Source organism: Miniopterus schreibersii, assembly GCF_964146895.1.
Source record: "Miniopterus schreibersii genome assembly, chromosome: 14".
NCBI lineage: Eukaryota > Metazoa > Chordata > Mammalia > Chiroptera > Miniopteridae > Miniopterus > Miniopterus schreibersii.
In genome coordinates, this window is record NC_138114.1 from 24,865,712 (window position 1) to 24,891,303 (window position 25,592).

Sequence of the window (25,592 nt, forward strand, 5' to 3'; positions counted from 1 at the left end):
ATAGTGTGACATTATTTTTTATCCATCAGAATATCAAAGATAAAAAACTGAGCAATGCATGCTATTGGCAACAATGTAGAGAAAGAGGTTTTTAAACACATTGTTGGTGAAATATCTTTGGAAGGCATTTTGACAATATCTATCAAAGTTGGAAATGCAAATAAAATTTGACCTAGAAGTTTATTTCTCTAGGAATTCATCATACAGGTATCATCACATTTGCAAAGATGGCAATACAGCATTGTGATAGCTCAGTATGGGAATCAATAAAATGATCATCAACAGGACTAGTTTAAAAAGTTATGGATCTGCTAAAATGATCGTTAATGTCCTGATAGAGAATTATCTCTAAGATACATTATTTGATAAAAAAGACAATGTAAAGAACAAAAAAAGAGACTACAGTATACAAGCATCCAATTGTTTAAATGGGCAAAAAATACTAAGAACTTACTGGAAGCTGTAGTTGCCTCGTAGGGAGAGAAATGAGGGTGCCTAGCTAGGGTGAGAGTTATTTTTCATTGTCTACACTTTCTTTTATAACTGAGTGCAAGTGCATATATATTTTTTTGTCAATCTGAACTTAATTTAAAAGAGCAGAGACTGTGAATTAAAATTTGTAGCTACTGCTACTAAGATTGTTCTTTTTCTTTTTATTATTAGATGTTAAAGTCAGGCTCCCACAGAGCCTTGGCTGCTCCAACAGGAGTGATGGAGGTGGGCAGGGTGGCGACATGGTTACTAAGAGGACACACAGGTGCCGGTGGAGAGGCGGAGACGGCCGGGATTCTGGGCAGTGCGTGTTAGAGAGGAACAGTGGCTTTTTGGGTATCCTCAAAGGTACATAGAAACCAAATCTTACAACAAACATCCTTTTAATACATATTTATTGAGTCCTCATAACTACCTCAAAACTAAGTATTATGCCCATTTAATAGATGAGCAAATAGAGGTTGAGTGGCTGTCCAAAGTCACACACTAGCCATTGGTGAAGCCAGTATCAGACTCCGGGAGTCTTATTCCAGAGGCAAGCTTTAGGCACACTTATAGTATATTGTCTCTGTGTAGAGTTTAGGGATTCTACTGTATTTTTTATTCAGTTTTGGACTCTGGGTACCTTTGCTCAAAATAAGCACCCTTTGTTGGAAATGCAGGTCCACTCTGTCCCAGTGACTGCACGTGAAACTATTCGGTGATTTCTAGAAGCTCCTTTATTCCTGGTTTGTGGTTTGTCTAGCTTCACCTCTGTTTGCCCTGGAGAAAAAGGCTGCTTGATGGAATCAAGATGTGTGAGCCCTCCTAGGGTTCTGCTATGGCCATGAACATTTTCAATCAGCAAGGTCAGCTCAAGGAAAAAACACATCGCAGCACATCCCCAGGCCTTCCAGACTGGGAGCTGTATGAACAATAAACATGGCTTCATCCTAAGGACTTCACTTACACTGCTGATCAGTGTACTTAGAAAATTACCAATGCTGTCAGATCTGTCTCTGCCCCAAATAAACACGTTTTGGGTAATCTCTTTGGTGCTGATGGAGAAGGTGAGGTTATAGCCTGAGGTTAGAGCATGAATAGAACATATTCAACCAAGTGCCACCCAGATGCAAGTGCATCTGGTTCCAGTATAAACTGGAAACTTTTTGAAGGAACTGTCCCCTCCTAGCAACACTCTGCGTTCTAGAATACTCTGAAGTCTAGGACATTTGGAAAGGGCCTACCTAAGTAGTAATTAATTTCATTTGTCCAACTAGGGACAATCAGTTGGTAAATAGATATTTTTCTTTTGAAATTACATTTTACAAAAGGTATTTAAAGGCTTGAGATGTTTTCAATCATTCTACTGCAATATAATGGTTAATTTTAAGAGCTCTGTGAGTTTGATTTGTATTTAAGATTTTTACAGTCTCTATATAGGTTGGTCTTTAATAACCATTTATACATTGCTTCTTTTTATATAGGTCACGTATTCTCCTGGGAGAGTAACAAGATTAGAAATAACAAATACAGTACAGAATAAATTAAAGTGCTTCAAACTGCATTATATAATTCCAGAAAATTGGTTTCACCCTGAAACGTTTAAATAAGAAAACAAAATGATTTATGGAAAAAAATATCCTAGTATATGTCTTTGAATAGCAATTGTTTAGCAGGCTTTATCCTCAGTAGGTGGTAGTGGTATCTGTCCACGGTGCTCCATTTATAGGGCAGTTCATTTGGGTCAAAATGGATAAAATTATCATTATTTGTCTTTATTTAAAAATGTTGGCTTCTTTCTACTTGAAGATGAATAACATTTATTAGTCAAAATGTCAAAGGAGTGTTGTAAAAGTAATTGTATTTTTATATGTAATTCTCCAAACTCTTGTATACAAAATGTTCTTATTACACTCAGTGCCATAAATTCAGAGGCTGTTATGGGACAGGAGATAGCGAAATTGGGGCCAATATTTTTCTAATTATTTAGGATAATAAAAAGTGGGGCTTGGTTTTCCCCTCCCAAATAAATAAAGGAGATACGATGCTCCAGAGAGCCTATTATTCTGACTGGGCCTGTTTGTTTCTGCGGAGGTTAGCATCACTCGCTTTGTACTGAGTCCTCAGGCCTTTTTCAATTTTTCTATTCGCGCATTAAAGGCCTCTTCCTGTACTTGCAGCTTTTCGTTTATCTCGGTCTGTGAAGACAATCATAAAAAAGTGGTTATGATGGAGCTATCTCTCGCTGCACATTGTCTTTGTGGTTTTGACATTCTATAGAGCCTAAAGACAGACATTATCCCTCACACACCTTCCTGTTTTGCAGGCACAGCCGTGTTTCAGCCTGTAGTGATGTGATAACACTTTATCATATTTCCCTGCACATTCCCGATGTATAGCATGCCTGCTATGAGCAGGAAGTGGTATTTGGACAGCCATTTTTCACATAGCCTTGTGCTGGGAGATAGGATAATTTATCTGTATTTTCAGACCGACTTTACCAATAAGCACCGAATCCGAATAACTGCTCAGGGCTCAGCTATTGCAGTGTTGTTGGTCGCCCCACCCCTTTGTAATAAATGTTTTTGTCTCCCATGTAGTACATTCTAAATGGGATCCCACAAAGCTTCTGTTGTGAAATAGCAACACGAATAATCTCACGATTAGAACAATTTTCCTAATTAAACGTATTCATCATACATTAGAACTCTTGGAATGATGCCACTTGGAGGTATAGTTTGGGTAGGAAAAAGTAAGTGATTGCTGGCGGGTTTTAGTGTTTGCTGCTGCTGTGATAGCATTTAGCCTCTGGCAGGTATTCTGTGGACTAACTTTGCTACCTGCTCATTTCTAGAAATACTTTCGCATTAACTGAACATTCGTAGCCCTGGAAATGTCTTCTCTTTTTCATGATGGATGATAAAATTATGTGTAGAGAAGCCAATGGTGGGCGATGTGGTAAAATTGGTGTTTTTGTTTGGATGATTTTTAAAAATCTACAAGTGTATGAAGAGCAGTATACGCATATGTGTTAATTACTAATTTAAAGGTTGGAATGTTCACATCTATAACACAGTTTGAATTTTTCAGGGTAACTGTATTTTGAGAAACTCTTATTATTTTAATTTATATAGAAATTTTAAAAATCAAATACCTGTTTTGGTCCAGATACAACTTTTCATTCTTATTTATTTGTGTACGAGGGTAACTATAATAGTTTTGAAATGTACATCTTGGTTGCCTTATCTGATGATATTTTGTTTTACCTTCATAGTAAGAATTGATATTTCTAAAAAGATCACATTGGTGTCAACAATTCTACATTCTCATGTGAATATCAGTTTTTTTATTTTTTTGGTTGAAGTTTATCAAGCCTGGATCAAGCTCTGTCCTCTGGATTTTCATTTTTTTCCTTTCTTGGTGGTTGGGTGGAGGAGGCAAGGAGGGATGAAAATGGTCCTGGGTTATAAAGGAACTCTAGCTTTTTAGGAATCTCTAGTCGCTCAGGCACAATTAGGATAGAGCTAAAAGGAGCACATCAGTCTAGGAGTGTGGAGACCTAGGGATTAGTTTAGCTATGTAGCCTTGGGCAAGACCCTTTATCACCTAGGGTCTTAGTTCTTACCTGAAATGGTAAGCAGTTAAAAATATTAGGTTAATATTACATGCTAGCTTTTAAATGTACATTTCCAACTCCGAATTTTTTCATATATTCACCAATATTATATTTCAGTGATAGGATGTTGTGAAATATTTTTAAAATATGTTACTCCTATTTCTTTAAGTCATGTAACATATTAGACCATATAGGGATAAAATGGTTGGAAGAAATTGTCTAGTTACAATTCCAAAAGATTGGGAAGCACCACTCTAACTAAACCGACTCTTCCTACTTTCAGTTAGAGTCATGTGCCGCATGGGGACATTTTGGTCAAGACAGACCATATATACGACAGTGGCCCAATAAGATTACAAGGGAACTGAAAAATTCCTATCGCCTAGTGACGCTGTAGCATCGCACATTACTCACATGTGTGTGGTGTAAACAAGCACACTGTGCTGCCAATCATAAAAAAGTATAGCACATATAATAATGCACAGCACATACTACTTGATAATGACAACTAACATCTATGTTACTAGTTTATGTATTTAATATACTATACTTTTTATGATTAGAGTGTGCACTTTCTACTTATAAAAAAATGTTGGCTGTAAAACAGTGACATGTATTACACAGGCAGCCGATTCATACGCCTCGTGGTTACTGTGCTTCCTGATCGCACCACTCTCCCTCGTGCTCCATTTAATCCCGTGTTGTTTCGCACAGTAACATGCGTACAGGCCTGTAGCCTAAGAGCATTAGGCTCTGTCACAGAGCCTTGGTGCACAGCAGGCTCTGTGATGTTGGATGGTAAGGACACTCCACAGTGCTTGCACAGTGCCTCGACACAATGCTCAGAATGCACCTGTCATTAGGCAGCGCATGACTAAAATGTGTTCTATGTCCATCAATAATCTCATTTCTTTCCAACTAAGGACAGATGTACTATCATCTACCAGCTTCTGTTTCACTGTCTCACCAGGGTTTTTTCCCATTAACCTGGAGACCTTTCTGATATTTCACTGAAACAGGATTCATCTACACAAGTGTGGGCTTTGGGGGAAAGACTCATGAAGGAAAGGTGCACACCTAGCAGAGTGGTGCACTGACCAAGGGGAGTTATGTTTAAGGGGTCTAGAGCACCGTGGCCATCAGGACTTCAGTTTCGGCACAACCAGCAGAACTGGATGAAAAGACCTCTCCTCTGTCAAGAACAGGTTGTTGTTAGCCTACCACCCCCCTTTGTTATTCCTTAGAACCTCGCTGAGCAGACAAGCTATCCCACAGCCACTAGGATTGGGAAGAGTGGGGAACACATGACCCGGGTTCAGTAGCCTCTCAGTGATCACTACATTGAGGTGATCTCACAGGTTTTCTAACCTGGAAATTCAAGTTGACCTAAAAATACCTAGTCTCAAGATGGCAAACTGCCCTCAAGGATTTCACTGTATTTTTACCTTATTGCTCAGACAGGACCAACAGCCAACATTTAGCAGCAAGAATTTAGTGTTCGCATTCATATTTCTCTGAAAGGTAATTCTTTAAATATATTAAAGTTTGTTCCATTGGGCATAATCTTTTATTATGCAATTTGGGGCCAGAATAATTTCATTTTGAATGTATCTTTAAAATTAAAATAACTAAACTCTATACCCTTAAAGTGTTCGCTCTATTCAGTATAATTTTAATTAACATTTCAGGGCCAAGGTAACTTCATTCTCAATAAATCTCTAAAACTCTAAAGTGAGTCAATGGGAAAGTAAGCGGATTAATATAAAGCATTTAAGGATTCGCACTACATTTTCAGAAATTTCTGAATTATAGAAAGTGAAATATGCCTGTAACCACACTGGAGAAGGAGCTCTGAAAAAAATTGTACTTAGAAATCCACATGATTTCTCTACTGCCTTTTCCTCCAAAAATATAGTAACAGTACGATTTTTAAATAAATAAGAAAATCTATTGGAAAATTTTGAACATCTTACAATTAATAATTCATTAAATGTTCCTACAGCAGGCCAGTGTATTCGGAAGGCTTATATATGCTGACCACTGGCATGTGGCTACCTTTGAACAGGGATGTGGCAGTTTTAAGAGCCAGGAACACTGGGAGGCAGGTTTTAGAACTGGAAAATAACTTGCCCATCTAAAACAGGGGGAGAAATTTAGGTAAGCAGAGAGTAATTGCCCAACTTGGAATCGGACCAAGACACAAGGGCAAACACTGAAAAAGTGCCACACCACGGGAATATTAAAATCCAAAGTAGTCTGGTCGTGATATTAGAGGTTATGTGGTTTTTGTGGATCACTCTGGAATTCAAACTAGAACCCAGTTTACAGCTCTCATTTCAAGTCTTTCATCAGCTTCTGACCTTGGAAACTCTGGACAAATGACTCAGTCTTCCTGTGTCTCTCATTTTTCAATTCGTCAGAGAAGTGCCTGCCTAATTTGCCTAGAGTTTACTAGGATTATTGGAAGAAAATACATAAGAAGGTCTGCTATCTTGAAACTTTGTATAAATCCACATCATTATGTCATTTTATTGAAATATTGGCAGTAATTTGGCCTAGGTGAATCCATGAACCCACTTAACATGGAAATGATCGTAGCACCTACAGGATCTGCATCCCTCGCCTCTGGTCCAGGTTTGTACTATGTCTAATTATATTTAGATGACCCAGCTAATGAACTTCCAAGCCCAGTGAAGGATAGCTGCAGGCCAAAGGGACAGTCATGCACACATACAGCAATCAGATTCTTTCTGTTACAGAGTAGTGTTATAAATGCTGCAGACTCTAATATTTTTAAAAAATCAATGAATAGTTAAAAACACACTCACTACATGGAACATGGCCTTGGTAAAGATGTTTTCAATTTTTGGGGCCTGCAAACAATTCTATTACTGTCTGGTAGTTCCTCGGCAATAATTTCAGAGCCACAGGATTGCAAAGGAGCCCAGGGCCATGATTATACATAAACTATATTTAGATGAAATGTTATCAAATCTAAAAAGGAGATATGTTCTGAACTCAGCTTAATTCAACTGCACTCTGCCCTCCACACAGTAACCAGTTATTACATTCATGGGGTTGTTAACAATAAAGCTTTGTGTAAAACGTGTTCTTCCACTATTTCTGGTAAACACTAAATACTCCTTATTAAGCCAAGGACTTTGGCTGATTCTGTTGGCATCAAATCATTAAATGTTCATGTAAAAAGTGCATTAACATTTGATGATTAAACAGTAACAAGGTAAGCTTATGCCAAGCTAATCTTTTGCTCTTTCTAAATTAGTTGTTAGTACAGTGTGCTTTTTATATACAGTCTCATGCTCAGATATCAACTAAATCTTTTCCTAAGATGCATTAATATTTTAAACATGCAGTAGACTGTCTTATTGATTCACAGTCATTTCCACAAGAAATTATAAATCCTCTCAAAATATGCAATTCACTTATTTAATCATTTTTCCTGGGCAATGATGCAAGTCTTTGTGTAGAGGTAGAAATGTTTTTGGGGTTTTTTTTGGATGGGAAAAAAAATTAAGCATAAAGCTAAGCCGACTGATCCGTCACTGGCAAGTGCTGCTGAGCTGGCTGCTGCCATCACGGTTTTCACACAGCCGCTGGTGTAAACTGCGTAGCTCTTAGTGATATGTGAAAAGGAACAAATTATCTGAGAGGGAGTTCAAAGATTTGAAAACCTCTTTTTAGAAATTTGGTGAGAAATCTTAGCTGAGAATTCTGCTTTGATCTTCAGTGTTTACTGTTTTTAGACATGTACTCTAATTACTCTCACATGAGCAATTTCAGTGTGACAAGGCACGAAGTCTTTACAATGTTATTTTTTGGGTTTTGATGCCGAATGAGTTTTTTAAACTGATAACACTCACCACACTATGTGCTGTTGGCGAATTTATTTTGTGATCTTACTGAGTCTCAGATGACTCAGCTGAGAATTCTGTGGAGATGTGAAATTGAACTCCTCCATCATAGGCATCACTCTTGCTGGCTGAGTGTAGGTAGTACTTACAGATATTAAGAAGAGGTTGGCTAATTAACCAGTAACCAAGTAAGCGAGCACACTATCAAAGCTGAGTACCTGAAGGCTGATTAAAATGTCATCTGTGACTTGAGCCAGCACTGATTTCACATCTTCAATGGTGAAACCAACTAAAGCATCTGTTTCTGAAGTGGTGGCTGCTGGGTGGGACTCCGTAGGGCTTTGCTCTTGATCCAATCTCTAGAATATTGAAAGTAAACAATGCTCAGGAGATATCTGGAGCACTCAGGGATTTATATGGAGCCTCAAACTTCTCCTGGGTACTCTTCCACCAGGACTGATGTCAATCTGCCAGGAGACGGTAATTTGACATCATCCTGTATTTTCATTATTTGTGATCGTCATGACAGATTAAGTCATAGTGCTAACAGTGCTTACTTTGGGGAAAGTGAAGGTGGAGATTGGAGAGGATAGGGTGGAAAAGATTAAAATTCCCGAACCACCCTCAGCTGGCCCATCTGTGAATCAACGGTATGACAAACATTAATATTTGGCTGGGAAATACCGGAGTGAGAGCAAATGGAAGAGCATTTGCTTCCTTCCCTCCTGCCCGTAAAGCATACCACGCTGAGATGGGTGAATTAAGAGACAAAAGGAAGCATACCTTCATTTCTATGTCCAGTGTTGGGGCTTGCTTTATGAATGTTGAGTAAATATCAAATGAGATTCCTTCTTCTAGAGGGTTGGGGAAAAGGCCACCTGAAGGCTTGACAACCTCTATCATTTGCTGGAGGGGAAGAAAAGAGCTGTATTATGAAAAAGCCTTTTGTGTGTAACCACAATTTACAATTTCAGCTCTGCATCTGATAATTAGCATTTTATTCTACCCACTGTCTAATTCTCTTTCTATACAATGTGGTTGAAGACTTCATTGTGTACTTTACTCTGAGCTTTAATTGTCCATGAGTCAGTGTCCCCTTCCTCCTGCTTACAAGGGGCCATGGTTTAGATCCCCTGTATATATTCCCCATTTTGGCAGACGGTTAGATGCTTAAAACACTCAATAACAGCCTGATGGTGAATTATATTACTCAGCAAGGTATAGCTGTTCTTGGGGGCAATAGTAAAGTAGCCATCAAGAACTCGATGGTGAACCTCATAAAGGCTATAAAGGTTATTGTACAAAGCCAGCACACAGTAAATCAGAAACACTTGCAAAATCAACCAAGAACACAGAGGGCAGGGCAAGATTGCACTGTGAACATTTAATAATTCTGCAGCAAGAGTGTGAAATAGAGGAAGGGGGATGATGGTTGGTCAACAGTGGAAATGAAGAAATAGGAGTTAAAGAAGCCAACTTAAGTATCAGGGTGTCCATCCCACCACAGTTTAGGGGACAGAGATGAGGGTACTGATGACATTAAACATCTGAATCGTTTTGTTAGCTCCTCTTGTTCTGATTCCATGTTAAGCAACCAATATTCTGATCATAATTTGACTTTCCATCTCTCAAGTGACCTATAAAGATATGTTCACTTCAGTGCTCTGATTCTCATGCTTATCACATTCCTTACTGTAAATCTATAAATTGATATTCTAGTTTATATAGTAAGCTCCATGAGCTTGTTTTTGTGGGCCAGAGATGAAGCCACCCACTATATGCTAACAAAGTCAGACCCTGAGCCTTCAACTTTGAAGACAATACTGTGGAAATGAATAAATTCACCAAATAATTACCACCCCATGAGTAGCAGAAAAACCCTAAAATCATCATACATTCATTTCTAATTTCACAATATTTCACATAAACTTAATTTATAATATTTCATCACTTAAATGTTAATGTTTTTATTTATATAGCTTTTGAAAGGTACTGGAAGCTAAGTTATTGCTTGGTCATACCAATATATTTTACATTGAATTCATATTTTTAATTTTAATGGGATCTTATAGAAAGTTGCTGCTTAGTATATATACATAGTAGGACTGAAGTGTTCTAACTTTACAGTCAAGTAAATTTGGAAACCAAGAGATTAAATGACTGGCTTAGTCAAATAACTGCCTAGTGACAGGTCTAGGAGTTAAACCCTGGTGTGCAGAGTTCTTGGCCTATCCAGTGTTCAGTGAACTGTAATAAGTCATCAGGCTGCCATACTTGGAAACTACTGATATTATTAAGCACTTAATCTCTATTCTGTTAGATGGTGTCATTCCATATTCTTTATCTTAAGTTGACTAAATAGTAATCAAAATAGATTATCAAGAAAACGTATAGGAACGATTCTTTTCTCTCATCACATTCATAAGCTGCTGTTTTTCCCCTAAATGGGGCAGACGAGCATTTCCAGCTTCCTACAGAACTATCTGCACCCTTTTCTCCATGCTTATGCCTCACATGGCTCTTAACTTCACTAAGCGAGGGAAATGAAACAGCTCAGCGTCTCTCAGGGTCCTCTAAAACATTATCGGTAAATAAATAGCAGAGCATGGGAACACAGGGGCAAGGGGAGAGGAAGAATGGTCTAGACTTCAGTGTAGGGTGAGAAACAGAAATGTGGTGGAGTGGTGGTGGGTGAGCCATTGAAAAAAGAAGAGAGAAAAGAACTGAACGGAGGCTGCTGAATTGACCGCAGGCATTGACAAAGTGAGCAGGAGCTAACCCGCAAGGCACAAGTATGTCCTCATGAAGCCGAATTTGATTTGGTGCTGTGGCCGCATTTGTCTTGTTGCTATGCTTTTCCATACACAGGCGAGGCCTTCCTGCTAATTCTCTCACCTCCAGGTGGAAGTTCTCAATAGATTCCCTCTCCATTCTGTTAGGAGCAGATTCTACCATTGTTCCCCCTGTGCCCCATCTTCCATCACATTATACACTTATATGTAGCAGATATTTGTGCTCAAATGTCTCATTTTATCCCTTACACCCCTCCCTGTGGCCTGGATTTCTTTATAAGGCTAATCTGAACTACTTGCCAATTACCCAGCTCTCCTGGTCTTTGGCACTGGAACTCCTCAGGTCCACATTATTTCTTTGGTGGAATGAAACTCCCATTTATCCCAAGAACCTGAAGCTCTGACTGAGAGTTCGGCTTTTCTCTTCCTTGACTTTTACGAGTGTGGCTCATACAGTGAGTCACTTGATTTAATTTGTGCACAAAGGTGGGGGTGAGAATTTCTTTTCTTCAGGGTGTTTATACTATTAGTGAATCAAACCATAGCTACACTTTTCTTTTTCATGAAGAGTTGCATTTGGCTGTGTTAGTAAGATACTGTAAGGGAAAAAATATCCTAATTTCAGATGAGGGTAAATATAAAGTCATTTCACTAATAAGTGAAATATATAGTCAAATATATAGTTTGAAATAAACATAGTTCCCAGAAGCATCACGGTGATTTCCCCCCATTAAGTAGCATTTTTAAAAAACAACTTTAAGAAAAATTAGAATCAATAATTGTGGTGAGAGCACAGAGCCAGCAAATATGTTTAAATGAAACCGTCTGATGCAATACTTTCTTTAAAAAAATACAATTAGGCCTTTGTATTTTTTTTTTTTAACAAAACCTCATGTTTTACAACATCACTGGCTCTGTAATAAAATCTATTTAAAACAGAGAGACATGGTCAGCTTTATTAAGTTAGATTTTCTGAAAGAACGTTATAATTTCCTCAAGTCTATGAATAGTTGAAGCAAATTAAATAAAGCTAGCTTTAAAACTATTTTTATACATTCCTGTAGAATTGTAATTGTCTCATATTTTTTTCCTCAAAAGTCTAATATGTTACCTCTTAAATCTAGAAAAATAAAAACAGAAAAAGGATCAAGTATGTTTATTAAAAAAACACTCCTATTTGGTGCCCTGATTTAGCAGCCCCCCTTTCTTCAATGAGAGAATCGCACCCATAATCTCCAGATCAAGAAACAAAGGGAAAGACTTTAAGTGACTTGCCTGGGGCCTAATGCTGAGATTAAAGCTCAGGAGTTTCTGATTATGCACATACATCCATTTGGCCAAATGATTGGTTTTGCTTGACTTTCAAATACCCCCTAAATATTACTTTGAATGTAAAGCAATAAATGTGTTTCTCTTGCCATTTTTGAATGCTTGCACACAAATGGATATAATAAAAACAATCATGTTGTTCCATGTGAATGCCATTTATATTTTTTCAGAAAATGAGCAGACCATTTGAACCAAGGTGAGTACATTAAAAGCTCTAATAAAGAAGAGAATAGATTTCTAAACTGAATAATCGACTGTTAAGTGAACATACAATAAATAACATCTACAGATGTGGTTGCTAGAAAATTAGTTTTATATAGCTTACCAATACACATTTCCCCCAGATGTTATCTGTTACATGGAAATTAACTTAAGTTAGTTATATTGTTCTTTACGTGTACATTTCATTAGTGTTATTTAAGACGGTTTACATTTTGAGCTTTAGTCAAATCATGCTATGGTATTTAAAGAATATGAAGTAAATGGCTTTTTGGCATAATTTCATACTCATAAGAACAAAATTTCATCATCGACCATTATGTAGCTTTAAAAAAAATCTAAGATCTTTACTTCCAAGACAAATAAAGTCACTAGAAATCTTTTAAGAATTTACATATTCAGTATGAAATGGATCTCTATCATGGGAATAAATGATAAGAATTTTGAACCCTCCTGGAACTAAGTACAGGGTCAGTTTAGGTCTAAAAACATACTTATAGGAATTAAAATCCACTTTCAGATCTCACTGTGTCTAAGAACTATAAAGATTTTATCTGAAAAATGTTACTTCATGCTTTCTTTTTCTATTTCACGTGAAAACATTATTAATAGTACTAACTCTGATTCAGTTTCTCTTTGTTGTTGTTTTTTGTTATTGTTTGTGTTTATTGCTATTTATTTGTTTATTATTTTCTCAGGAGAAAGGTGATTTGTGGGTAGTGTCTGTACTGCTGAAATTTATGATTAAGGTGTCAATTACTAAATTATTCAAGATATTAAAAATGTCATTGAGATGACAACTTTCCACTGTTTTGAATGGCAGAAAGCAAGATAAATCTGTTAAATCCTTTTGGAGTTACAGGAATACATACAAAACACTGGTTTGCTTAAAAAAGACATTTGTTTGTAATTGTGGAAGAATGACTTCATATGTAAATCAGAACTTACTAAAAAATGTCAAAGTTTCAAATAGCAAACTTCATTGCAAACTTGTCCCAATACTAAAAAAAAAAAAGGCACAAAAATTCCTGTAATGTTTTAAGTATTTTTCCCCTAAAAGAGAAAGGCATGACTGATTTGCAAGTCTAATTAAGAAGGACTTGTGTGGTTCTGGAAATTTTTAACAAAAAAATTGTAACCCATTGCCCACAATATACTGCACGTAAAACAACAACATATGAATGCCACCTGCAAAACGCAATAAACTCTGGCAATGTCATACTGAGGCCATAAATTTAAAATCAAAAGAGAGTAAATTCAAAAGCTACGATTATCAGAGAAACTAAATTAATTCATTTCTAAAGTGTTTTCCTTTTGTGTTTAAGCCATTACAAACTTCTTAATATACCCTGTAAATGTAGAATATCAATTCTGCTACGAGATCCTCCTCCCCCCTTTGCATTTTTGACTTGGAAATAAATTTGCAAATGCAGCACATTAATTTTCTTTCCTATGCTTAATATGCAGTATTTACATTTTGAAAAGGTTCAGAATGTTGCCAGGCTTCTGCAGGGTATGAATAGACATCTAATAGCAACTTCTATTTTTACTCACAGCATACTGGTAGTTTGAACATTTATAACTTAATAGAGCTTTGAGACCATCAGATCCACATGCTAATCACCTAAACAGTGAACGGTAACACAGTACACGTTAGGACAGGAAATGAAGACTACCCGTTCCAGCTGAAGCTGAAAGGCGGAATTTAAGTTGGCAGGCCATAGTAAACCAATTTGCAACCTGGCTAGGACACTCCAGTTAACACCTCGTGCCCATTTTTATTTATATGTCTTGATTTGATCTGGTTTAACTTGGGCTTGAAATTAAAAAAAAAAAAAAAAAAAAATTAAAGTTAGATAATTAAAGAAACTCATTCCAGATTATTTTAGACATCTTTAGTATTTCAAGCGTACCTCTGCCTCAGGCCAACCCAATTTGAAAAGAAATCTGAGTACTCCTATCTTAATGACTTCAGAAAACAAAATTCTCTCTAATGAATTTGAAAAAGAGCACCTTCTTAGAGTAAATGCAATTTGAAAGGAAAAGATCTGGCTCTGGTGCAAACATTTTCTAAGGGATACAACAGTTCTTCAGACACCCAGATACTTTCAAAAGATGGCAATAATCTGGAAGGTAGACCACTGAATTACAGACCTATCCTTGGCTCTCTTCCTAATTGTGTGATACTAAGAAAATCTCTAGGCCTCAGTTTATTTATCTGAAAAGTCGAATAATGATAATTGCTACCTGGCTACTTTGTCGAATTGTTTCACGCACAAGTTAGATAACGTGGATGAAAATACTGGAAGTTCTTCAAAGGGAAAGTACTACTGAACCCCAAGGTGTATTATTATTATTAGTTATAATTACTGTTATTACTCTAAAGGTCTTCTCTCTAATGCTCAAGCTGGAAGACAGATGGGAGTAGCCCTGCTGAGGACACTGGCCCATGTTATTTCTACATGCAATTGTTAATATTGCCCAAGCAGTCTAATGAACTCAGCAGAATTTATTCATGAGGACGTGCCATCACCCTGTTTCCATACAGTCACGGGCTTGAAAAGAGAAACATATATGCAATGCCATTTTATTTGAAAAATCCCGTGGAGTCAACTTCTCTTTTGAGACCTAGGTAGCATGGCATAATTAGGCAGTTATGTGGCATGGTCAGGACAAGGCAAATCACCTGTTTGGAACCTACTCAGAGAAACAGAGTGTTTCCATCTAACTTTTAAATTAAAAAATCTGCCTCTCCCCCTCCACAGCTCAATTTACTACTCTTTTTATCTTTTGTTTTTCAGCATCCAGTGTGGTCTGTGGTTGCCTGGATTGAGTTCATTTCAAAAAATTTTTCTTCAACTAATTTCATCAGAAGTAAAAAGTTAAGGCACATAGGGCAAACTTTCAACAAGTATTTCTTTTGAAAACTGAAATGCCAGAGCTCTTGAAATTACTAAATTCAAAATTGTATTTTTGATCCTTAGATTGACCTCATCCTTCAACTTCCTCGTGTGAGAGATGGAAAGTATGGTTGGTTCCATTATAAATAGTTAGAAAATAACTAATGCTTTTCAAAAATATTTTTAGAAGCCACTCAGAGTATATTTGTTTAGCTTACTAAATTATACTCTAAAAGGCATATCCTTGAACTCAGTTGTAAACTATTTTAAATAGTTTTGATCATGGGTAAATTTTTGTTTGGTTTCATTTAGAGTGTTCTATTTAAATTTGAGGTTTTTAATATTTAAAACATTAATAGGAAACACTCTAAATTACCTCTTAAGAATTGGAAATTAAGTATTAGTATGTGTCAATTAGTCAGAATAATAAAGATGAGTTATGCAATTATCTTTGTGGAAAGCCTGTTTTGAATCATCAAATATAAATTTAAAATTCCTATTTTATATAGGTTGCATTTTAATCATATTCTAAAATAGCTTATATGAAGATGAAGCTATTTCATGGCATTTATATCTGAAAATATTCTTTTTGAACAAGTATTTATAATTTGCAGAAATCAGATGAGATAATAAATTACAATGGTTAAAAGAGAAACTACAATGGAAGAATCCTAAGTTCTTGAGTCTAGCCTTTTTATGGGCTTCCGGTTATTTTTCACAGTTTAAACTACCTGAGCAAGAGCAGGCTGAAACCTTTTGGATGAAGTGTACATGTAATTTACTTAATTTCAAAGCACATTGAGTGAACTGCATTTCAGTCCTGAAGTTATCAGTTGGAATAAAAAAAACCCAACTTCATAAAACTATACTGAAACTAATTTCATTTAGAAATATAAAGCTTTTTTTGAAGCAAAATGAGAATGTTTGTAAAGTGCTATGAAACCTTTAGAGAAGTCAACATAATATTATTATTCCTGTCCTCTTAGACCCAAGATGTCTATTTTAAGTAATCTGACATTAAAAATGTGCTGACAAATATAGATTAAAAAACAACACAGGAAGTTGTAAATCAGTTGGTAGCCCTTAGCCTCAAGGAAATAAGAGACCACGAAAATATAGTCATTTGCTCTAAGCAACCTCAACCTTAATTTTTAACTAAAGAAAATTTGCAGAAGGCATGATGTTTACATTTTGGATATTTTACTCAGAGTTTATGTGTTTCCCTTTTCTCCAGTAGGTTCATAAATTATTACAAGGAAACATGTTGTCACAGTTATAAATATTTCCCTCTCTGCTTAGCTCCCTCCCCTCCTTTTTCGTATCTCCCCTAACTGGTTCTGTAACTGTATTAGGCACTGCTCCTTGGGCAGCAGGGCATGATTTCCAGAGGAGGAAACTGCTGTCAGTTGCTCTTACGTGCCTGGCATTCTAGAAACAGGGCTCTTTCAGGAAGCACCCAACCCTTCCTTCGGCAGCCCCTTATTATACATGCGGGGGTGTCATTACTTTAATGACCTAAAAAGGGTCATGTCTTCCCAAGCAAGAAACAGCTCTAGGTATTCTAAGCTTTTGAGGCTTTTCATGGAATCTGAATTCTTGGAAACGAACTTCAAAAGTGATTTTGTAGACAATGGTTTATATGACAATAAATTTTCTCAAGAAAGACCTTTCATTATAATCTGTAAATCATGTTAGTTTAGTTAAAAACAAACAAACCAAAATAACAGCAACTCTGAAAAATTCAGATGGTATCTTTATTTCAGATATGAATGTTTCAGAAATCTGGGATTTTTCCTCTGTAATGTGTAGAGTCCTGGACTGGCCCTCCCACTCAATACAGAGTATGTCTGAGATGTGGTAGCTTTACGTGTAAAATTAGGGCATTGGACTAGGTCATCTCTATCTAGTTACAGATGTTATATTCTAATTTACTAAATTTCAAGTGGCCTTTTCTCTATTTAAATAAGACTCAAAGTTGCCGGTCTATGAAGATCCTCAGATTCAGTATTTTGCTATTTTGTTATGTAGAAGAATATTTGGATCGCACACCCGGTGCTTACTGGAATTTTAGACAGGCTGAAGCTTGTCCATTTATTTCTACTTAATTATCTTCTCCAAACCTGCTCCTCCGCCATCTCCTTATCTCTCAATGGCATCAGCAGCTTCTTGGTGACCAGACTCAAAACCTTGAGGTTGTCTTCAGTTGTTCCCTTGCCCTTGTCCCTAACATTAAACCAACCACAAAACATTTGGGGGCATCTCCCTGATGTCTGTCATATCCGCTCCCTTCTTTATCATCACAATGACCACTGTGTAATCCAGGGGCCATGATCCATAGTGCTTCCCATGGGCCATCTCCTCCACCCCTGGGGCCATCCCTAAACAACGTCACTGATACCCATTGGACTTGTGGCAGCATTTGTCACCGTCCAGGAAAATGAACATTGATGATGAACAAACAAAAAACAAACAGCTTTTATTTTCTGAGAGCCTACTCTGAGTTTGGCATTGGGCTAGCTGGAAAGCACATTATAAATATTAGGTCTTTTAATTCGTACTGCATTATGAGGGGAGGTTTCATTGACCTCATTTTTTGAATGAAGAACCTAAAGCTCAAAGAGGTTAATTAACTTGGTCAAGGTCACACAACTAGAGAAGAACGAATTCTGTCAGAACTTGAACCCAGATCTATTTGACTCCAAAGCGCACACACCTAGTCCTTAGGGGTATATGGAACCCCATTAGTTATTTATGATTCCCCCAAATATTTCTCTCCAGTTTATGGGTGAGGAAATAGAGGTTCAGAAAAGTAAAATAATAGATGCACACTAGGGACCTGGGCATAAGTTCTCTGGGAATTTCAGAAAGAGAATTTGTTCCCTGGTTCCTCACAGCATTACAGCGCATTGTTCCAAAGTAAATCAATGCAAGTAAGGCATAGAGGACTGATTTTTCTTTAAGATGGCAAGATATAATAAGCATTTGGTTTATAGAGAAATCTGAGAACATGCTTAATTCTTTCATGTAAACAGGAAACATAGGAGCATCAGTTTGCTTTTGTGACTAAAACTGCATGTTCCTGCTCAAATAGCAATTTGTCCTATTTGTTGTAACTGTAATTACTATTTTCATCGGAATCATAGTAGTTGTTTTTTCCCTAGGAACAGGCATGTAGAAAAACAACCAATAACCTAGATAGTTAAAACACACATTGAAAGATGGGTATGGCTGTGTGAACAAGTCTCTTGCGATTAGTCTTCCACTGTGAGCTGCAATGTGCTTTAAATCCATTTCCATATTTTTAATTAACACTTAGTTCCCCAAAAAAGTTTCTGGAGGCCATTAAAATCGCAAATGGGGGAAACATAAATTTACTTTATCAGAAAATTGACTATAGACTATTTTGGTGGTTTTTATTATTTTTACATTTTCATGATTAAAATTAAAAATAGCCCAATTACTCATGACAGAGGACAGTGAAATAATTTTCATGGCCGATATAATAAAGTCAACCTGGGTTTGACTTTATTAGTTCTGCTGTGGATGAGTTTCACTGTCCATCCTGCAGCTCTAATTCCTGATCACGTCCATCCATTCACAGGAGGAACTACACCAAGTTACTCTTCCCCCAGAGACTTAGCGGTGCTTTGGCTTTATCTCAACAGCTACCCTATAGGGCCCATAGTGTTGCTTCTGTCCTACAGGTTTTAGGCATCTATTTTCATAGTCTGACTCATTCATTTCTTGAATGGGGAAATAGTGAATGAATATTATTTGAAAATTCTTTGCACCAAAAAACCCTATATCATCTGCTATTCTGAGACACTGTCATTGTCGCAAGTAGAAGGCATAACTGCAGTTCTCTGACGAGACTTATGCCTTCGTGGTCCCACAGCAAGGACCAGTTTCCTCATCTAGAAAAGAGCGTAACAATAGTTACCCACCACATGGATTTTTGTGAAGATCAAATCAATATGCATAAAGCTCTTAATTTGGTGCCTGGCATGTAGGGAAGAGCTGAACAGTATGAAGTTGTTTTTCTTTTTCTTTTTATGTCATATATTTATGTCTATAATGATGCTGAACAAAACTCTCCAAGGATAGGGACTTGGTCTCTTTTGCTCCTCACTTCACTGCCTGGCAGGCAGCTGATAAATATGTGTAAGTAATAAATATTTATTGAATAATTAACTGTAAGAAATCATCGTGGTCTCCTATGGTCACTAGATCACTTTACCATTACTTTTCACCCTGTTATATAGTCTAATGAGACACAGGGCACTAAATTTTAAGATTCCTTTTTCATTCTCAACCCCCCAAATATGACCTATAACTCAGAATGCTTCTTATCTGGGGGTCCAGCCCAGCTCCCTGACTTCACCGACGTCTCCCCTGCTAACGGTCAGGCTCTTCCTCTCCATGCTAGACGGAGTTATGCAAAATGAATAGGCGACGGTGGTAGTTTTCAGATGAGGAACTCACTCAGGCCAGGAAACCCTTCAAGCATCATTCTGATCTTCACACTTGTATGAACACAGCCTTGGTATGAGGGGCTGCTAATGAAGCCAGAGAATCTGGCCCGGCATGTTCATTTCAACTCAGGGGACTTCCCAGTATTTATAAATGAATTCCGTACATTAGGCAACTGATATTTAGATAAGAAAATCAGAGAACAGCACAGGCTGTATGTAGTACAGGGCTTCAACCCATTCTTGCAAAGCCAGCCTCCTTGAAGTAATCAAAGACAAGCGAGGACAAGGCGTTACTGTTCCAAAATTCTTCTGCTCGAAATACGAAGCCAGGGCTAAAACTATGCAAATAACAAAGGTACGTTGCAAAATGAAGCCATGGTATTAATTGGATTTATCTAACTACACAATCTACAACGAAGCGGTAACAGATTTCAGATCGGAGTGTCCTTGGAAACCAGTCACCTGACTGTCATCATTGCCCTAGGAGGGGATGAAGGTTTTACCTTTGAAGGATTCCGTGTTCAAGGCATGTTTTGAAGAGTAACAAAATATTATGAAAACACACATTCAGTTTCTTTAGCTTCTGTTTCTATCTGAAACATTTTATTTTTTTTCGGCTCAACAATGATGGTAAACACTGAGAAACAACTGGGAAGATAATATTTTACAGTAATTCTTTATTCTAAAAAAATACTCCTTTCCTGAAGGGTTATTTTGCTATAATTGGTTTATTTATTTGCTTATTGGTCAATAATTTTATTTTGATTTTAGACACAGAAATACAAATTATAACTGATTTATTCTTTTATGAGACTAATTTTTATATTGGTAGATCATAAAATATTTTAACAAGAATTTTGTAAGCATTTGCTGTTACATCTCGGAACTTCACAATCTCACTAGCATCTGTCAGATTTAATCACCCACAGAACTACCTTATAAAGTTTACCTTATCAGAAAAAGTGTCATCTTGTGAGCTTAGGTGTGAGAATTGCAAAATAAAGCTGCGCTACACTAACAACTGCTGTGCTAATTTATTGTAAATTATGTTTTTTTGTTTGCAGATATAAGACACGGGAAATATTTCTATTTTAAATTCATTTCCTATTATTTCAACATAAATACCAAACAGCTTGACACCCCCCCCCCCCAAAAAAAAAAAAAAGCAAGAACAGAGAATATTCCTTACATAGATTCTAGTGACAGTGAAATTTATTTTCTAAGCTGCCGGTACCAGTCATGCCACACTGTTCTAGGTGCAGAATCAGGCAGCACAATTAAGACAAAACATGTATGCTCAGAATGCTAGATGGAAATTGCTGATTGTCATGTGAAGAGTGATGATTTATAGGATATGAACTGGAAATAATTGCATAGCAAGCTGGTCTACAACAAAGCTTTAATTCACTGGGCTGACACTGTAAACTCATAATGTGTCGACCTGGCACCAGCCGTGATAGATTACAGCTGTTCAGAACACATAAGCATGTCCCTTTCATGAACATTCTGGGAACCGTAGCTCAGATGACCCCAGTAAAAACAACTGCAATGGTTTTAACCAAGCTGGTTCACTAAGAAATGCAAAAACTATGATGAGTCATTATATTATTAAAATTCAGAACCAGGTGGCAATGAATCACATGAAGTTATCACCTCTAAATCATCAAAGAGAGTATAAATTGCATTCTATAAAGTACCGAGTCTCAATGCATTTTAACAAGTTGAACTTCTTATATAAACAAGATTTTATTATTATATTTATTCTTCTTATTATGAAAACTAGAGTGAAATTTAGTGGCCATAAAAGTGAAGGGCTAATGTTGCCAGCTTGAGCCAGGAAGAGTATAGGCCTGTGTTTGTAGACTCCTTTATGGAGCTCTGCCAGTAACTCCTGACCTATGCTTATTCATATGAGTCAATGCCAAACATGGGAATTTGTATGATTCTTAAAAAATGCATTAGTGGATTGGGCATGTGGCAGAAAGCCCTCAAATTTATTTTGTTGTTGTTGTTTTTTTTAATCTACACTAGAATTTGAACTCTAGTCTCAAGAACCAGTTGTAGGTCAACCCAACTATTCCACACACACCCTCCACCAATTTTTTTTTTTTAATAATACATTAGATTTTTCATAGAAAACAGGGTAGAAATACCATTTAAGAAAAAGTAAAAACAAAAAAACATTTTGCTGGATTTGCTATGCGCTAGCAAGCTCTATGTCGTACCAGATTATATATTTAAAAGAAGAGTTTTGCCTCTTATGTAAGATTTAGATATCAGTTAAACTTAATGGGTCTGGGTGCATTCCATTGAGGCAGATGCATCATAGCAGGATTTCTGCTGTCACAGGGGTTACAGTCTGGAAGTGAAGTTAGAAGGCAGGAGATACAAATACCTATACAAGCAATTATAATAATATGTGAAAATGGCTACAAGCAGAGTAAAATAGGGTACTATTGGGTCATTCCCACTTTATTTAGCTGACGACTAAACGATGTACCATGATGTACCAGTAAGAGAATCAGACAGACAAGGAGAAGAAACAGGAAGAGAAGGAATGATGGGGTATGTGTCAGCTAGCTAATTTTTTAAATCTTCACCTGAGGATATGTTTTTATTGATTTTAGAGAGAGAGGAAGGGGAAGAGAGAGAGAGAAAAACATCGATGTGAGAGACAAACATCAATCAGTTGCTTCCCCTATGTGCCCCGACCTGGGATCAAACCCAAAACCTAGGTATGTGCTCTAACTGGGAATCGAATCAGAAACCTTTCAGTGTATGGGACGACTCTCCAACCAACTGAGCACCTTGCCAGGGCAGCTAGCTAATTTTTATAATGATTACTCAAAGCCAGAGGAATAAGTGACATTAAATCACTTGATATAAAAGACATGCTAAAATAAACTCAGTTAAGCATAATTGTTAATTGCTGATAAATATTGCTTTATTATAAAGAAGAAGAGAAGAAATATTCTTGGTTAATGGTTATTTTTACTTAAAATATTTATAGTTGGAGGAACACAAATAGACCTCTATGGAAAACACATTTGATAGCTAAATATAAAAAAATCCAAATATTAATAACTACTGACATTTATGCAGTCTTTTTTTCTCCCAAAGCTCTTGGTGAACATTACTGACTATATACACACAGGAATAGCAATGAAATGCTGTTACTCTTTCAAAGGACTAGATACATTAATCCAAGAAAAGAGTAGCAAATGGCTGATCTACTTAAATATAAGTCTGTAGGACATAGGTATGAATTTGGAAATGAAAATTCACACTGCAGCACCTTCCTCCCAAAGTGTTTGCCATATTTTAACTTTATTGAGTACCTGGTCTTATCTAACTCCATTCTCTTACTAAGGCAACTATGATGTTTGTATTTTTTCCTTAGATGGGCCTGAGCTGGTATATGATCACTGTGCAGCAGTGAATAAGTACCAGGGCTGATGGCACCTCTTTTCTGAGGATACCGGCACTAGCTCCTTAGCGCCTCCTAGTGTGAGGAGGACTGATATGCCAGTGCAACACAGGAATGCCTCCTGCTGCAGAACTAGTTGTTTCTTCATGAACCAAGTTGAGACAAGCCATCTGGCTCAAACAAGTTTTATATATGAAATATTAGGTCAAATGAATTGCTGGGCTGCTTGGTGACACTGATTAAAAAGATGCCATGTTTGTTGTACTTGCTTGAACAAAGTATAAATTCCATGGCAATAACCCCAGAAACCATAAAATGTTTAATGAACACTCTTAGGACTCTTACTGTAAAATATTAATTGTTTTATTTTATTCTCATAGTATGACTGGCAATGATAAAAATATAATTTAAGTTTCTTTACATTTCCTGTAATGATGTTATACTTCTAAAATTTTCAATTCAGGTCTTATTATAAATACCTTGCTTTAAGTTTTAACATCCCTTCCTCTCCTCTATAAATCCTATATGTCTTAACTCCAAGTTCCTCCTTAAAGCTTTCACAAATTTGTCTGAAAACACGGCACTCTATGTTTTTAAATCCCTCATTTTTACAATCATTTTCAGGGTATCTTTATTGAGCATGCACAATCCAAGCACTGTCTAGGTCCTGGGGACTCAGGGATGACCAACACATATTTCATAGACTTTTAAGGAGGGTGCAATCTAGTGTGTGTGTATGTGGGGGGGAGCTTGGTAGGGATGACACACAAGGCAATTTGCAGAATAAAATAGTCATTAGAATTATATGTAGGGTGTCTGAGAAATATAGAGGAAAGACAGCCATTTCATTCCAGTGGGAAAGAAGACAAGAAGGGATTCAGGGGAAGCATTAACATTAAGGGGAGATGCTGCCAGAGTTGAATCTTCAAGGATAAATAGAGGTTAGCAAGCAGATAGGGTTGAATAGAGAGAAAAAATCTCAGACAGAAAGACAGCGAGGGGAAGTGGGATGTGCAAAAGCATAGAGACATAAGGGGAGCATTTCAGGACAGGAGATGCGCATGGTACTGGTGAAGAGCTGGGGTCAGGCAGGCCTGCATTTAGTCCCAGTTCTGGTATTTATTTAATAACTACACAACCTTTGGGCAAGTGATTTATTTTCCTAGAAGTGCTAGGTTTCTCACCTGTCAAATGGGTCAAGTAACCTGACAACTATCAAATTAGTAGAGCCCATTTTCTTGGACATTTTGTGGGAACATATATCGAAAATTTTAAAAAATCACAGCAATAGAAATAAAAATTATTGTGTTAAAGCCAAACAACAACAAAACAAATTTTTTTTTTAGGAGTGCTAATGTTTTAAATATTTAAATGTAAATATTTTATGTTTAAAATGTGATTTATAATCTTTTAGAGTAAGTTATGTCTAGAAGTGTATGTTTGTGATTTGCTATAGCTACATAGAAACGATAAAAATAAATAAAACATTCTAGAGATTTATTTTCCATATGTTCAAATGATATTCAGTAATTTTAAAAACAAGTATAGCAGAAGTTAGAAACAATGTATTTCCCTCATCATCTGCTGAGAGGAAGCCTACTTGATTAATGTAATCAAAGGGTTGCTTGTAACTCAAGACTCAATTAAAAAAAACAAATTTGGCCTTATTACTTTACTTCCAACTGGTGGTTTTCCTAGTGTGATTTTTGAGCTACAATCTGCGGCTGCTTTGTTCATGACACATGAATTGTTTCAGCACATCCTTTCCCTTGCTGTGCATATGATTAAGAAAGCAGAGGTTAAACAGTGCAGTAAAGAATTGGGTAAGTTCATTCTATTTTTGCTCATAGCACGTGTTAGTCCCTCTCTCCTTTTCAGGACTTGGAGTGTAGAAATCTATTATCTTCTCCTGAAATTATTTAAGATATGTCTTATGCCAAAAATGTAACTTCTCTCTCAACATTTCTGGTACACTGAATTTGTGACGCCTGTGCTATAGATATTACCTGTATTGGCATGAAAACCAAATGCAAATGCATTCTACCACCTATGAGTGCTCATGTGTGCTAGGCACTATGATAAACATTTTAAATACATTGTTTTATTTTTACTTTGTGATAATCCTATGAAATAAGGACAATCATTCTCATTTTTAGATGAGAAAGAAGAGGCTCTGAGAGGTTATGTTATGGTTTCAAGGCCCTACAATTAGTAGGTGACAGAACTAAGGTGCTAATGTGGTATTTCATTCTATATTTCATAGTCTATTTCATTCCAAACCTGGGTTCTTATCCATTTGCATTTTTTGCAGGTAGCATTTGATTCAAATGATTTAAATCTAATTCTGATAGAATATCTTATATATAGTTGGTGCAACACATGTTGAATTCAATTGAATGGAAATTTTATGTTCATGGGGGCAAAGAGCAGTCAGTTGCCCTCTTTGAGTTTACAGCCCAATGTGGGTATGATTATAAAAGGTATAATATGG

The 25,592-nt window shown here is 36.7% G+C and overlaps 1 protein-coding gene across 3 annotated transcripts in view; it reads right to left on the reverse strand.

Moving 5' to 3' along the window:
• Window positions 1-870: 870 nt before the first annotated feature.
• Window positions 871-25,592, reverse strand: part of CABCOCO1 (ciliary associated calcium binding coiled-coil 1) — a 101,199-nt gene continuing 76,477 nt past the window's right edge. For 2 of the 3 annotated variants that reach the window (XM_081159043.1, XM_081159041.1), the window contains 3 exons: window positions 8,746-8,868; window positions 8,181-8,321; window positions 871-2,672 (listed from right to left, as the gene is read on the reverse strand). In XM_081159043.1, coding sequence (XP_081015169.1) covers window positions 2,598-2,672; window positions 8,181-8,321; window positions 8,746-8,868 — 339 coding nt within the window. In that variant the 3' untranslated portion in view covers window positions 871-2,597. The remainder of the gene's footprint in view (window positions 2,673-8,180; window positions 8,322-8,745; window positions 8,869-25,592) is intronic. The other variant, XM_081159042.1, reaches the window with a different exon arrangement.